The 15075-nt window shown below is 37.1% G+C and overlaps 2 protein-coding genes across 2 annotated transcripts; both read right to left on the reverse strand.

The window, feature by feature from the left end:
• Positions 1-1293: 1293 nt before the first annotated feature.
• Positions 1294-3725, reverse strand: LOC139315598 (proto-oncogene Mas-like). Its single transcript, XM_070941993.1, has 3 exons — positions 3671-3725; positions 2435-2495; positions 1294-2284 (listed from the first exon to the last, which is right to left on the reverse strand). Exons 1-3 carry the CDS (start codon positions 3723-3725, stop codon positions 1294-1296), a joined length of 1107 nt encoding a protein of 368 aa, XP_070798094.1.
• Positions 3726-7282: 3557 nt separating this feature from the next.
• Positions 7283-9349, reverse strand: LOC139315599 (proto-oncogene Mas-like). The gene is made up of 3 exons (XM_070941994.1): positions 9322-9349; positions 8434-8491; positions 7283-8291 (listed from the first exon to the last, which is right to left on the reverse strand). Exons 1-3 carry the CDS (start codon positions 9347-9349, stop codon positions 7283-7285), a joined length of 1095 nt encoding a protein of 364 aa, XP_070798095.1.
• Positions 9350-15075: the final 5726 nt, after the last annotated feature.

The following is a 15075-nucleotide window of genomic DNA, read 5'->3' on the forward strand; positions in this document are numbered from 1 at the left end:
ATCTTGCCAGACTAAAGCACACTCTGCATCTCTATCAGATAAATCCTATGCAGCTTTTAGAGAGAATCCCTTCTCAGCCTCTTTCTGCAGACCAATGGCTCGAGGCTGATTTGCTTTTTAGCTCCTTGAGAAAGAGGCCTTCCCTCCTGAAAACAGGTGTCCAATTCCATAGCACAAATCAGTATAAATATTTATTTTGGTCATAGACCAGAATAAAAAGGCTAGAATGCAAACAAAACAATGAACAATGATAAAATACATAAAGTGCAAAAATAGTTTGAAAAACTAATATCTATATCTAACTACAGTATCTCCAGCTACATCTATATGTCTGTATCTCTACCTCTACCTCTATCATCTCTATCTCTATCATTATCTTGATCTCTATCATCTATAACTATGTATCTCTATACCATTTATAATTCTATATCTATTTATCATCTGTCTATCATCATTATCTATCTATCTATCTATCTATCTATCTATCTATCTATCTATCTATCTATCTTTTTAGACACCCGCACCCATACCCTCACAACAAATCCTTAAAAAAAATCTTCTATTCAAAAAAAAAAAAAAAAAAAACAGCCATACAAAACTAAGAATAAAAATCCAGAAGCAGTTTGCAAATCAAAAGAAAAGATTACTAATATTCTTCTATTCTAGAATTTTGCCAGGTGAGGTCGGTGCCAGTTAGAAATACGGACTTGAAATCAACATACAAGAGTGGCTTACTATTAATAATAGGATAGGATAGGATAGGATAGGATAGGTTAGGTTAGGATAGGATAGGATAGAATAGAATAGAATAGAATAGAATAGAATAGAATAGAATAGAATAGAATAGAATAGAATAGAATAGAATAACTTTATTGACAGTTTGAATGTACACTAATCAGCATACATGAAAATGAAATTTCGTTGCATACAGCTTGCAAAGGCTCACAGCCTCCAATATACACTCCATGAACCTGACATTATTATAGAAGCTACATATATTGAGTAAAAAAAAAAGAAATTAATTAATAATTATTAACTAATTAATGATTATTAATAATAAACTTATTATAAAATATAATTGAATGGTACTATGTCTGAAATTTTTCAATCTAAAAAAATGTCGTATTTTGTATTAAACAGCTAAACCATTTCAACTAAGACATTTCCTGTTAAACAAGTTCTTCGGATTGAAGGTACTTTGCTCAATAAATTTTATCACATCTGTCTGTTCTTAAGGAAAGCACATGTAATATCCCAAATAAGCTTTTACCTTAAAATATTGCATATGACTCTTCACAACCGGCTTTCATTCGTGGTTTCCTGATCTTCCATGCTTCCCCTCTCATCCTTGAAGACTCTTTGCAGAGCAACCTTGTAAGATTCCCTCTTCTTCCTCCCCACTAAGAAATAAAGGAGTGGGTTGATGCTGCTGTTGAGAGTGGCACATCCTACCCCAATGGTCAGGAGGAGGGGATTATAGGAAACAAAATATTCAAGGACATAAAAGACATCCATTGGGAGAGAAAGCAGGAGGAAGAAAAGAAGAGCCAGAAAAATGGTGGTGAGAAGTTTCCTTTGATTGCGTTGCATTTTAGACCTCATATGAATCATGAGAGTGACAGTAGACACAACCATGAGAGGTGTACACAGTAAACCATTCACAATCAGCTGGTAAAACAAAGGTGATCTTCCATAGGTTCTGGTCTGGTGGAGAATGAAGTGCACCCCAGAGAGCAGGAAAGAGAGGATCCAGATGAGGCTACAAACAAGTGTGGATAAATATGGCGGACGATGGCAGCGATGCCAGAGAGGGAAAAGAACAGCCACACACCTGTCCAGGCTGATGGCCATCAGCAGAAACTGGCTGGCAGAATAGGTGAAGAAAAAGAACTCAAAAAATAAGAAGAAAAAGGCATTGAGAACGTGTGTTTTGTGACTCAGAGTAAACACTGACACAAATACAGCTGCAATAATGAGGGATGTGATGACCCCAAAATCAGCGATGGAGAGATTCAGGATGAAAGTGGTGAAAGGATTCCTCTTAATGGAAAAGGCCAGGAGATAAATTGTCGTTCCATTTCCCACCAGGCCTAAAATGCAAATAAGGCCAATGAAGCCATTGAGAAGATTTTGTGTTAAATTATCAAACAGTTGATCATACGGAGAAGAAAAAAATTCTGGTATTTCAGAAACATTTGGAGCAATTCCAGTAGTATTGAAAGGCAAGTCGGTCGGTCCAGAACCACTTTCAGGACTTGGAGGAGTTATAAATATGTTCTGTATCCTAATAACACAAAGAAACAAAAAGAGAATCAGTCCTTGTTAGTGAAATAAATACATACTGTAGGAAGGCCCCACCCTATTCCTAGATTAAAATATTCTTTATTCTTAGTGTTAAAAAGAGGCAGAATATTTTGTATCATAATATACTTACTCATATATAAAGCGTACCACAGGAGCGTAGCCCTGTGGTCTTAGTGGGATTGATGCATTACCTAAGGAAGCAATTATAGTAAGTCATTATTTTGATCAATAACAGCAGGTAGCAAAAATGCTAATGTGCTTTAGAAACTTAATCCACACAGATTTGTTTCTCCCTGAATGGGAGTCTGTGAAGGTATAAATAAAATATTCTCCAGTAGGTTTTTTTTCCCTCTCATTGCCCAGATGATCATTGGCCAATATTCAGTCTTTGTGATCCTCTAAGCTGCCTCAGAATTATTTCACCTGATAATTAATTCAAAACAATTTTAAAAATGCTCATTTTGAAAAGGAAACTATTTTTCCCACCCTTCATTTTCTTTGATTTTCAGAAATGCTTTTGGGCCTCTAATCATTTTTGTTCCTAATTAAAGAAGAACAAAGAGGTTGACTCCATCCCTTGTGTCCTTCCAAAGGACAATTCTGGGAGGATGTTGCATGCAGGAAGTGACAGGTATCAGAATTCTTAAATTCTCCATAGTTTACGAATAATTCCATCAGAAGCCATTTTGTGAATGCACTCCTGAATGTTTTCAAAATGCCAATGCAGTCCCCAACCTCAGGAGAGGGTAACAGGGACTCATGATTCGGTGATAGAGTTTCAATCTTGGAATAAGTTCATAAAGCATTAAGGACAATTCTGGGAGGGCGTGGCCTGCAGGAAGCGACAGCTGTCAGTATGTTGATATTCTCCGTAATACTTAGTTTATGAATAATTCTATCAGAAGCCATTCTGTGAATGCGCCCACTGAATGTTTTACAGATTAATAGATTAACAGAGTTGGAAGGAACCTTATAGATCATCTTGTCCAACCCCTCAACCACACACACACAAGCAAACAAATGACTGTCCAATTCTGACAAATGGCAGTCCAATCTCTCCTTGAAAGTTTCCAGTGATAACATGCCAATGCAATCTCCAACCTCAGGAGAGGGTAACAGGAACTCGTGATTCAGTGATAGAGTTTCAATTTTGGAATAAGCATGAGGAACCCTTGAGGTTTTCGTTAAGAGTAGTACCCACAAAGGAAAGGAAATTTTATATATAATATAACTTTCATGCTATTCTTACCTTCTGAGTAATTAAATTGCTGCTCCATTATGCAAAAAAGTTCAAATCTGTGGATAAAATGGACCACCTGGGACACTGTAGTTTAAGGGAAAATATAATTGTTAAGAGAAAACAAACCTCCAATTGACAAAATGGCTGAAACGAACTGTGTTCTTGGGGAATCCAAAGTCATTGTTGGTTTGCCGTCCACACAAAATAGTTGTAGCCTCTCCTACCTTTCAATCAAGCCATAAAATTTAGTTACAGTTCAATACTAAAGGATTCAAAAGATCAGGAGTACAATTCCATAACCATAAAAAGGGAATTTTTTTAAAAAATAAGAACAAATGTTTGTAAAGATAGCAGCCAACAATTAATAGCATGAGATAAGGAAAAGATAGCAATAGCAATTCTATTCTCTGCACCACCAGGGCTCTTCAGTAGATATTAAGATTTACGAAAGCCAGGGATGAGAAGACTGGTATCATACCATTGTGGAAAAAAATTGATGCTAAATTGAGTTCCATTATGGGCCAGAGGAGCCTGCTGGATTAGCTGATCCCATATTAATTTAGTATCTGCAAAATGGTCCTTTTGGAGACCAGGGTACCACTAGGAGCCCATACTAAGGAATCTCAAAAAGGAACGTCTTGCAGATAATAAATGACCTCAACATAAACTCTGCTCTTACTGCAGACGTACCTGGGGATGATAGGAAGAATCTCCAGATGGAACCAGCTGGTCTCGTTTGGACTCTAAGGATGAGATCTTTTCCTGATTAATCCGATGAATCCTGTTAGCTGGCACTTGATGCAGTTAGTCAGAAAGAGGACTTAAACTGGACCAACCTGCCAACTTTCTCTGAAGAATAAAAAGAACTTGCGTGACATTCTTGTCCGAAATTTGCAACTTCAAGTATTATTGCACACAACATGCAAAAGATGTAGGTAAGTAAGTAAGATTCCAGGAAACAATGCAAGTGTCAGGTTTCCAAGGGATGAAAGCCATTCAAAAAAGAAATATGCAAAGTTCATCTTCAAAAGCAAATTTCTTTTAGTTAGATAAGCATCAAATTGTCAAAGTCTGTTGTCATTCCGGATCTGACACAAACTGGAATTACACCACATAATATTGCAAGTTAGAAACATCCCTCAAAAGTCAAATTCTCCAATAAACACTCAATCCATATTTCCCGGTGCCTTCAGACTCCCCCTCCCATTCTCACCAGGAGCAGCCTCTGTTCCCAAGGGAAAGAAAGTCACCTAGCCAAATCAATCCTCACTATTTATTCGCTCCTTCCCCCCACCTTAAAAATGTGGTGAGCCCGAAAACCTCCCTTACATAGTAAAGAGAAAGAAAAGGAATAAATGAGTATAATAGAGAGCTAAATAAAATGGCTACACATATGTCAAATTTGCGCTCGTCAGCAAGCTTCCACCATTTTGCCCATTTATATGGGCATATGTGCATTTTGTGTATCCCAAAATGTTCTTTAATATTGTTTAAAACAGTTAAAAATAATACAAACTAAGAAAGGAGAAAAAAAACCACATTTATGCTCATCAGTAGTGACTGGTTCACACTGAAATATCAATAATACAAGATATTATAGGTTGTCCTTGCCTTAGGGCCACATTTGACCCTGGAATTGCAGTCATTAATCATTGTTAAAATTAAAGGAGACACCTTGTGATTCCTTGTTCAACTAGAAGAATCCTAGTACTTCCAGTTGTTAAATCATTTCACAATGGCTCAAGTCATTAAATGGATGAAGTCTCAGGTAAGAATCATTCCTCCCACCCATCTCATTTCCATCTATGTTCTTGCAGTGACAGTGGTGGTGGCAATTCCAGGTGCTCTACCACCCAGCTGATCTTCAGCACCAAGATCTGTTTCCAAGCTGGCAATCCTTTCCCTTTGCCCACAGACTACCCAAAAGAAAATAATTCATGATGCAGCTGCTGGGCATAACTGGCAAGTGCAAGAAATCAAGTACAGTACAACAATTTGTTTAGAAGAGCTTCTTTATTGCTGCTTGCGTAGAGACAGGAATCTTGCCAGACTAAAGCACACTCTGCATCTCTATCAGAAAAATCCTATGCAGCTTTTAGAGAGAATCCCTTCTCAGCCTCTTTCTGCACACCAATGGCTCAAGGCTGATTTGCCTTTTAGCTCCTTGAGAAAGAGGCCTTCCCTCCTGAAAACAGGCGTCCAATTCCATAACACAAATCAGTGTAAATGTTTATTTTGGTCATAGACCAGAATAAAAAGGCTAGAATGCAAACAAAACAATGAACAATGATAAAATACATAAAGTGCAAAATATTTTGAAAAGCTAATATTTTGAAAAACTAATATCTTTATCTAACTACAGTATCTACAGCTACATCTATATGTCTGTATCTCTATCTCTACCTCTATCATCTCTATCTCTATCATTATCTTTATCTCTATCATCTATAACCATGTATCTCTATACCATCTATAATTGTATATCTATTTATCATCTGTCTATCATCATTATCTATATCATCTATCTATCATTTATCTATCCATCATCTATCATCTGTATCACCTACACCTATACAGTGGTACCATGTTACTCATTGTTAATTGGCTCCAAGAGGTGTAATGATTGCTCAAAACAAATGTTTGCTCTAAGGGATAATGTATGTAGTGAGTCACAAGGCAGCCAACACCAAGAAGTTTTAGCTTGTGAATTGAATAGCAAACAAATGATGAGTACTGGGACAAAAGTTTTGCTTCAAAATGTATTGAGCAATAAACTTGATGAGTTTCAAAGCAGTTGCATGCCAAGGTACCACTGTATGTGTCTATCTATGTATCTGTCTGTCATCTGTCTGTCTGTCTGTCTTTCTGTCTGTCTGTCTGTCTGTCTGTCTATCTATCGATCTATTGATCTATCCATCTATCTATCTCTTTAGATACCCATATTCATACCCTCACAACAAATCCTTAAAAAAAAATATTCTATTAAAAAAAAAACAGCCATACAAAACTAAGAATAAAAATACAGAAGTGGTTTGCAAATGAAAAGGAAAGATTACTAAGGTTCTTCTATTCCAGAATTTTGCCAGGTGAGGTTGGTGCCAGCTAGAAATACGGACTTGAAATCAACATAAAAGAGTGGCCTACTAATAATAATAGGATAGGATAGGATAGGATAGGATAGGATAGGATAGGATAGGATAGGATAGGATAGGATAGGATAGGATAGCCTAGCCTAGCCTAGCGTAGACTAGACTAGACTAGAATAGAATAGAATAGAATAACTTTATTGACACTTTGAATGTACACTAATCAGCATACATTAAAATGAAATTTCATTGCATAGAGTTCGCAAAGGCTCACAGCCTCCAATATACACTCCATGAACGTGACATTATTATAGAAGCTACATATATTTAGTAAAGAAAGAAAGCTACTTATTAATGGTTATTAATAATAAACTTTTTATAAAATGTAATTGAATGATACTATGTCTGAAATTTTTCAAGATAAAAAGATGTCGTATTTTGTATTAAAGAGCTAAAACATTTCCTGTTAAACAAGTTCTTTGGATTGAAAAATGAGGACACAGCAACACTTCCTGTTTACATAGTTTTTTTTTTAAAAAAAGTACTTTGCTCAATAAATTTTATCACATCTGTCTGTTGTTAAGGAAAGCACATGTGATATCCCAAATAAGCTTGTACCTTAAAATATTATATATGCAATAGTTATGACTCTTCACAACTGGCTTTCATTCGTGGTTTCCTGATCTTCCATGCTTCCTTTCTCATCCTTGAAGACTCTTTGCAGAGCAACCTTGTAAGAGGTTCTGGGCTGATCTTTTCCTCTCTTCTTCCTCCCCACTAAGAAATAAAGGAGTGGGTTGATGCTGCTGTTGAGAGTGGCACATCCTACCCCAATGATCATGAGGAGGGGATTATAGGAAACAAAATATTCAAGGACATAAAAGACATCCATTGGGAGAGAAAGCAGGAGGAAGAAGAGGAGAGCCAGAAAGATGGTGGTGAGAAGTTTCCTTTGATTGCGCTGCATTTTAGACCTCATATGAATCAAGAGAGTGACAGTAGACACAACCATGAGAAGCGTACAAAGTAAACCATTCACAATCAGCTGGTAAAACAAAGGTGATCTTCCATAGGTTCTCGTCTGGTGGAGAATGAAGTGCACCGCAGAGAGCAGGAAGGAGAGGATCCAGATGAGGCTACAAACAAGTGTGGATAAATATGGCGGACGATGATAGCGATGCCAGAGAGGGAAAAGAACAGCCACACACCTGTCCAGGCTGATGGCCATCAGCAGAAACTGGCTGGCAGAATAGGTGAAGAAAAAGAACTCAAAAAGTAAGAAGAAAAAGGCATTGAGAAGGTGTGCTCTGTGACTCAGAGTAAACACTGACACAAATACAGCTGCAATAATGAGGGATGTGATGACCCCAAAATCAGCGATGGAGAGATTCAGGATGAAAGTGGTGAAAGGATTCCTCTTAATGGAAAAGGCCAGGAGATAAATTGTCGTTCCATTTCCCACCAGGCCTAAAATGCAAATAAGGCCAATGAAGCCATTGAGAAGATTTCGTGTTAAATTATCAAACGGTTGATCATACGGAGAAGAAAAAAATTCTGGTATTTTAGAAACATTCGGAGCAATTCCAGTAGTATTGAAAAGCAAGTTGACCAGTCCAGAACCACTTTCAGGACGTAGAGGAATTTGAAATTCCTTCTGTATCCTAATAACACAAAGAAACAAAAGAGAATCAGTTCTTGTTAGTGAAATAAATACATACTGTAGGAAGGCCCACCCTCTTTCCAGATTAAAATATTCTTTATTCTTAAAAAGAGGCAGAATATTTTGTATCATAATAAACTTACTCGTGTGTGCGGTGTACCACATCAGCGATGTCCTGTAATATTGGGAATGATTCATTACCTAAGGAAGCAATTATAGTAAGTCATTATTTTGATCAATAACAGCAGGCAGCAAAAATGCTAATGTGCTTTAGAAACTTCATCCACACAGATTTGTTTCTTCCTGAATGGGAGTCTGTGAATGTATAAATAAAATATTCTCCAGTAGGTTTTTTTTCCCTCTCATTGCCCAGATGATCATTGGCCAATATTCAGTCTTTGTGATCCTCTAAGCTGCCCCAGAATTATTTCACCTGGTAATTAATTCAAAACAATTTTAAAAATGCTCATTTTGAAAAGGAAACTATTTTTCCCACCCTTGTTTTTCTTTGATTCTCAGAAATGCTTTTGGGCCTCTAATCATTTTTGTTCCTAATTAAAGAAGAACAAAGAGGTTGACTCCATCCCTTGTGTCCTTCCAAAGGACAATTCTGGGAGGATGTTGCATGCAGGAAGTGACAAGTATCAGAATTCTTAAATTCTCCATACTTTATGAATAATTCCATCAGAAACCATTCTGTGAATCTGCCCACTGAATGTTTTAAAGATTAATAGATTAAAAAAGTTGGAAGGAACCTTGTAGATCATCTAGTCCAACCCCTCAACCGCACACACACAAGCAAACAAATGACAATCCAATTCTGACAAATGGCAGTCCAATCTCTCCTTGAAAGTTTCCAGTGATAACATGCCAATGCAATCCCCAACCTCAGGAGAGAATGGAACTCATGATTCAGTGATAGAGTTTCAATTTTGGAATAAGCATGAGGAACCCTTGAGGTTTTCATTAAGAGTAGTACCCACAAAGGAAAGGAAATTTTATATATAATATAATTTTCATGCTGTTCTTACCTTCTGAGTAATTAAATTGCTGCTCCATTATGCAAAAGAGTTGAAATCTGTGGATGAGGTGGACCACCTGGGATGCTGTAGTTTAAGGGAAAATATAATTATTAAAAGAAAACTTGACTGTTCTGATTGTCAAAATGGCTGAAAGAAATTGTGTTCTTGGAAAATTCAAAGTCATTATTGATTTGCTGTTCATATAAAATATGTGTAGCCTCTCCTACCTTTCAATCAAGCCATAAAATTCAGTTACAGTTCAATACTAAAGGAATCAAAAGACCAGGAGTACAATTTCATAACCATAAAAAGGGAATTTTTAAAAAATAAGAACAAATGTTCGTAAAGATAGCAGCTAACAATTAATAGCATGAGATTAGGAAAAAATAGCAATAGTGATAGCACTTAGACATACATATTGCCTCATAGTGCTTTAAAACCTTCTCTAGGTGGTTTACAGAGTCAGCATATTCTCCCCAACAATCTGGGTTCTCATTTTACCAACCTTGGAAGGATGAAAGGCTGAGTCAACCTTGAGCCGGTCAGGATCGAACTGCTGGCAGTAGTAGAGTTAGCCTGTAATACTGCATTCTATTCCCTGCACCACCATGACTCTTTATTTATTTATATTTATTTATTAAATAAATTATTTATATTACTCTTCAGCATATATTAAGATTTACCAAAGCCAGGGATGAGAAGAGAGGTATACCATTGTGGGGAAAAAAATGCTGCTCAATTTTAATATTGATTTTAATTGACAAGTTTTAAATTATGGGCCAAATTATAAATTATTTTAACTTTATTTTTAAACTGTGATGTTTTGTATAGATGTTTTTATCTTGGCTGTTCACCGCCCTGAGTCCGAAAGGAGAAGGGCAGTATAGAAATTTGAATAAATAAATAAATAAATTGAGTTCCATTATGGGCCAGAGGACCCTGATCCCATACTAATTTAGTATCTGCAAAATTTTTGAGACCAGGGCAGGACTAGGAGCCTATACTAAGGAGTCCTATCCTGGTCTCCAAAAGAAACATCTTGAAGATAATTAATGACCTCAACAGAAACTCTACTTTTACCGCAGACATAGCTGGGGATGCTAGGAAGAATCTCCAGATGGAACCAACTGGTCTCATTTGGACTCTAAGGATGAGATCTTTTCCTGATTAATCCGATGAATCCCGTTAGCCGGCACTTGATGCAGCTACAGTCAGAAAGAGGAATTAAGCTGGACCAAGCTGCCAACTTTCTCCGAAGAATAAAAAGAAGGGGTGTGACAATCCTTTCCCTTTGCCCGCAGACTTCCCTAGAGAAAATAATTCATGATGCAGCTTCTGGGCATAACTGGCAAGTGCAGGAAATCAAATACAGTACAACAATTTGTTTAGAAGAGCTTCTTTATTGCTGCTTGCGTAGAGACAGGAATCTTGCCAGACTAAAGCACACTCTGCATCTCTATCAGAAAAATCCTATGCAGCTTTTAGAGAGAATCCCTTCTCAGCCTCTTTCTGCACACCAATGGCTCAAGGCTGGTTTGCCTTTTAGGTCCTTGAGAAAGAGGCCTTCCCTCCTGCAAACAGGTGTCCAATTTCGTAACACAAATCAAATTAAATATTTATTTTGGTCATAGACCAGAATAAAAAGGCTAGAATGCAAACAAAAGCTGAACAATGATAAAATACATAAAGTGCAAAAATATTTTGAAACGCTAATATCTATATCTAACTACAGTATCTACAGCTACATCTATATGTCTGTCTCTGTATCTCTACCTCTATCATCTCTATCTCTATCACTATCTTTATCTCTATATCATTCTACAACTAGCTCCTTGCCAAAGAAGGGATTAACTCTTAATTGAAAAGAGCTGGCTGCAGAGTGATTTAAGAGTCCGTACTGACACCTGTTTCTCCAACATCCCTGGGTATCCCGCTCATTAACCTGGAAATTTTGACTTTTGCACTGGTTGACAAACCTGGATTGCCTCTTCCACCTGGATTTTGAATTGTCTACGTGTTCCTCTTGAAAATGAAACTACCCAGATTAGCTTTCTTTCCAGTTCATTTTGTTGATTTACATTCCTTTCTTCATTTAGAGGGGTGGAGACTAGGTGGGATTATGATACTCACTCTCTGTCTGTCTGTCTCTCTCTCTCTCTGTCTCTCTCTGTCTCTCTCTTTGTGTGTGTGTGTGTGTGTGTACGCGAGCGTGAACCCATGTTCTTGGGAAATACAGATTCCTCATCTCTAATCTACAATGGAAGGGAGACTAAACACTTGAATTTGGCCAAGTGTGATTGGACACACAAGGAATTTGTCTTTGGTGCATATGCTCTCAGTGTACATAAGGGGAATAAAATACATTCTTCAAGAATAAAAAAGATACAACACTTAGTGATCGTCAAGGTTACTAATAAGCTATCAAATCGTACTAGGAGACAAATAAAAACAATATAAATTGAAAGATGCAAGCAACATGGTTATAGTAATTAGTGGAAAGATATAGATACTAGTGAGGATGAGAAGAAGAATCTAATACAGTCTTAGTAGTTAATTTGACAGTGTTGTGGGAATGAGTTGTTAAGCAGAGTAATGGCATTCAGAGAAAAAAAAACTGTCCTTGTGTCTTGTTGTTCTGGTGTGCAGTGCCCTATAGCGTCGTTTTTGAGGGTAGGAGTTGAAACAATTTTATGTCCAGAGTGTGAGAAACCTGGATTGGCTCTTCAGACTGGATTTTGAATTGTTTCTTTTGTGTTCCTGATGAAAATGAAACTACCCAAGCAAACTTTTTTTTTCCAATACATTTTGTTGATTTACATTCCTTTCTTTATTTAGATGAGTGGAGACTGGGTAGGGTTATGATAGTTTCTCTCTCTCTCTTCCTCTCTCTCTGTCTCTCTGTCTCTCTGCCTCTCTCTGTGTCTCTCTCTCTGCCACTCTGCCTCTCTCTCTTTCTCTCTGCCCCTCTCTCTCTCCCCCCTCTCTCTCTGTCTCTCTGTCTCTCTATCTCTTTCTCTGTCTCTCTCTGTCTTTCTCTCTATCTGTCTCTCCCTCTCTGTCTGCCTCTCTCTCTCTCTGTCTGTCTCTCTCTCTGCCCCTCTGCCCCTCTGTCTCTCTCTCTGTTTCTCTCTCTGTCTCTCTGTCTCTCTCTCTCCCCCCTCTCTCTGTCTCTCTGCCTGTCTGTCTCTCTCTCTGTCTCTCTGCCTCTCTTTCTGTCTGTCTCTCTGTCTCCCCCCTCTCTCTGTCTCTCTGTCTCTCTCTCTCCCCCCTCTCTCTGTCTCTCTGTCTCTCCCTCTCTTTCTGCCTCTCTCTCTCTGCCTGTCTCTCTGTCTCTCTGTCTCTCTGCCTCTCTCTCTCTCTCTCCCCCCTCTCTCTCTGTCTCTCTGTGTGTGTCTCTCTCTCTGTCTCTCTCTCTGCCTCTCTCTCTCTCCCCCTCTCTCTCTGTCTCTCTCTCTCTGTCTCTCTCTCTGTCTCTCTCTCTCTGTCTGTCTCTCCCTCTCTCTCCCTCTCTCTCTCCCTCCCTCCCTCCCTCCCTCTCTGTTGCAATATTTTCAGGATCAGACTCAATAAAGATAATAGAAGTTATAGGTTTAAATATAATTCTCTTTAATCATAATAGGCATTCTATATTCGCTGAATATTCAAGATAGAAGCAAGCAAAAATGGGGAGGATGGCTCCTTTTATATACAAGGGGCGGAGCCAGGAATGGGAGTGGTAAAATATGAATACATTAAAGCTCAAGTAATAAGTTAACCCCTGATGTTCCATATATACATTATTTACACATTAGAGAATAAGGCATTTACATCTGACAAATCCCCCTCTAAATGCCGGTTCGTTATACAACACCAGTTACATTCAGATTCAGGACAATATAATACATATAATTTAGAAGTTAAATATTTGTGTTGTTTAGAAGGTAAGGGTTTTGTTAATATGTCAGCTAATTGTTCAGAAGTATCACAATGTATTGCTTTGATGAATCCGTCTTGAGATAGTTGTCTCACGTGCTTAAATTTTATATCAATATGCCTGGACCTTTGTCCAATTGCATCGGATCTAGAAATTTCAATGGCCGCTTTATTATCTTCATGCATAATAAATGGTAAAGTAGGTTTCTTCCAAACATCTGTGATCAAATCATTGAACCATACAAGGTTATTTGCAGCTTTAGACAAGCAAACATATTCTGCTTCTGTGGTAGAGGTGGCTACCAGTTCTTGTTTACCAGTATACCAGTAAACTGGACAATCGTTCAATAGAAAAACATAACCAGAGGTACTCTTTCTGCATGATGTATCACCAGCCCAATCTGCATCAGCATAACAAGTAATTTTTGGTTCTTTGTCATTATTGGGTTCCAATATTAAACAAAAATCTAATGTACTTTTCAGATATCTTAAAATTCTTTTGACAGCTTCCCAATGATACAAGGTTGGTTTGCTAACATATCTTGACAATAAATTGAGAGGTAATGCAATATCTGGCCTAGTCCAATTAGATATATAAAGGAGTGAACCTATAACTGATCTGTAAAATGTGTTGTCTTTAAACTCAGGGGAAGATTCATCATTGTTTCTAAGAAAATCAGTTTGCATAGGTGTGTCACATGTTTTGGCATTATTTAAGTTACATTTGTTTAGGAGTTCAATGATTTTATCTTTTTGAGTAAGTTTGAATCCCCTTTTTGTTTTGTTAATTTGTACACCAAGGTATTTATTCACTTTACCTAGTGATTTCAATGAGAAGTGTTCGTTTAACTTATTTACAAAGATTTCCCTGCTCTCTTTATGCTTTCCAATATATAAAATATCATCCACATAAATTAATACAAATTCAATATGATCATTACTCTTTTTTACAAAGAAACAGTTATCAGCAGTGGTGGCGTTGAAATCCATGGTCTTTAGTACTTTTACCAAACAATCGTACCATCTTTTGCCAGATTGCTTCAATCCGTACAGACTCTTATTTAGTAACCAAATTTCGTTCTTATTAGTGTATTGACTGTGTGGTGCTCTTACATATATTTCCTTATCTAATTTTGCATGTAAGTATGCAGTCTGTATGTCATATTGAAACACGTCTAGATTGAGTGCAGATGCTACTACAAGAGCTGTTTTGACACTCTCTGTTCTCACTGTGGGTGAATATGTGTCAGTATAGTCTTCTGGATATTTTTGTGCATAACCTTGTGCAACTAGTCTGGCCTTGTATAAGGTATTACCTCCTTCTAAATTCTTAATTTTATAAATCCACCTGGTACCTATAATTGTTTTATCCTTAGGTGCGATCGCAGGTGTGAATACATTTAATCCTTGTAAACTTTTCATTTCTTTTTCCATAGCTAGTTCCCATTTTTCTCTTTCTTCACGGGGAAGTTTCAATACTTCCTCATATGTATTAGGTATTATTTGTTCTCCATCCATATGCATAATATAATCTTTGTATTTATTTGGTATTTGGTTTCTATTATTTCTAATATTTCTTTCAGGTTTGCTATGGTTGTCATGCAAATATCTGGCTTCCTTTTTTGTTAATGTGTCTGTCTTTATTTTATGCTGACTATTTGTCCAAGTTTTGGTTTTGTTCTTACTTTTGTTAATATTTTGATTTTCTGTTGTTCCTTCCTCGCAAGATATATTATCTTTGCTTTTATTAGGAAAAATTTCATTAAGGTGCAACTTAGACCAATTGGCCTGCTCATGAAACACAGCTGTTCTGGATACTATAAATTTGTTATTATTATCGATGAATCTGTA

Source organism: Pituophis catenifer, unplaced genomic scaffold (assembly GCF_029215685.1).
Source record: "Pituophis catenifer annectens isolate HBS135680 unplaced genomic scaffold, rPitCat1.0.hap2 SCAF_3, whole genome shotgun sequence".
In the NCBI taxonomy this organism is placed as follows: domain Eukaryota; kingdom Metazoa; phylum Chordata; class Lepidosauria; order Squamata; family Colubridae; genus Pituophis; species Pituophis catenifer.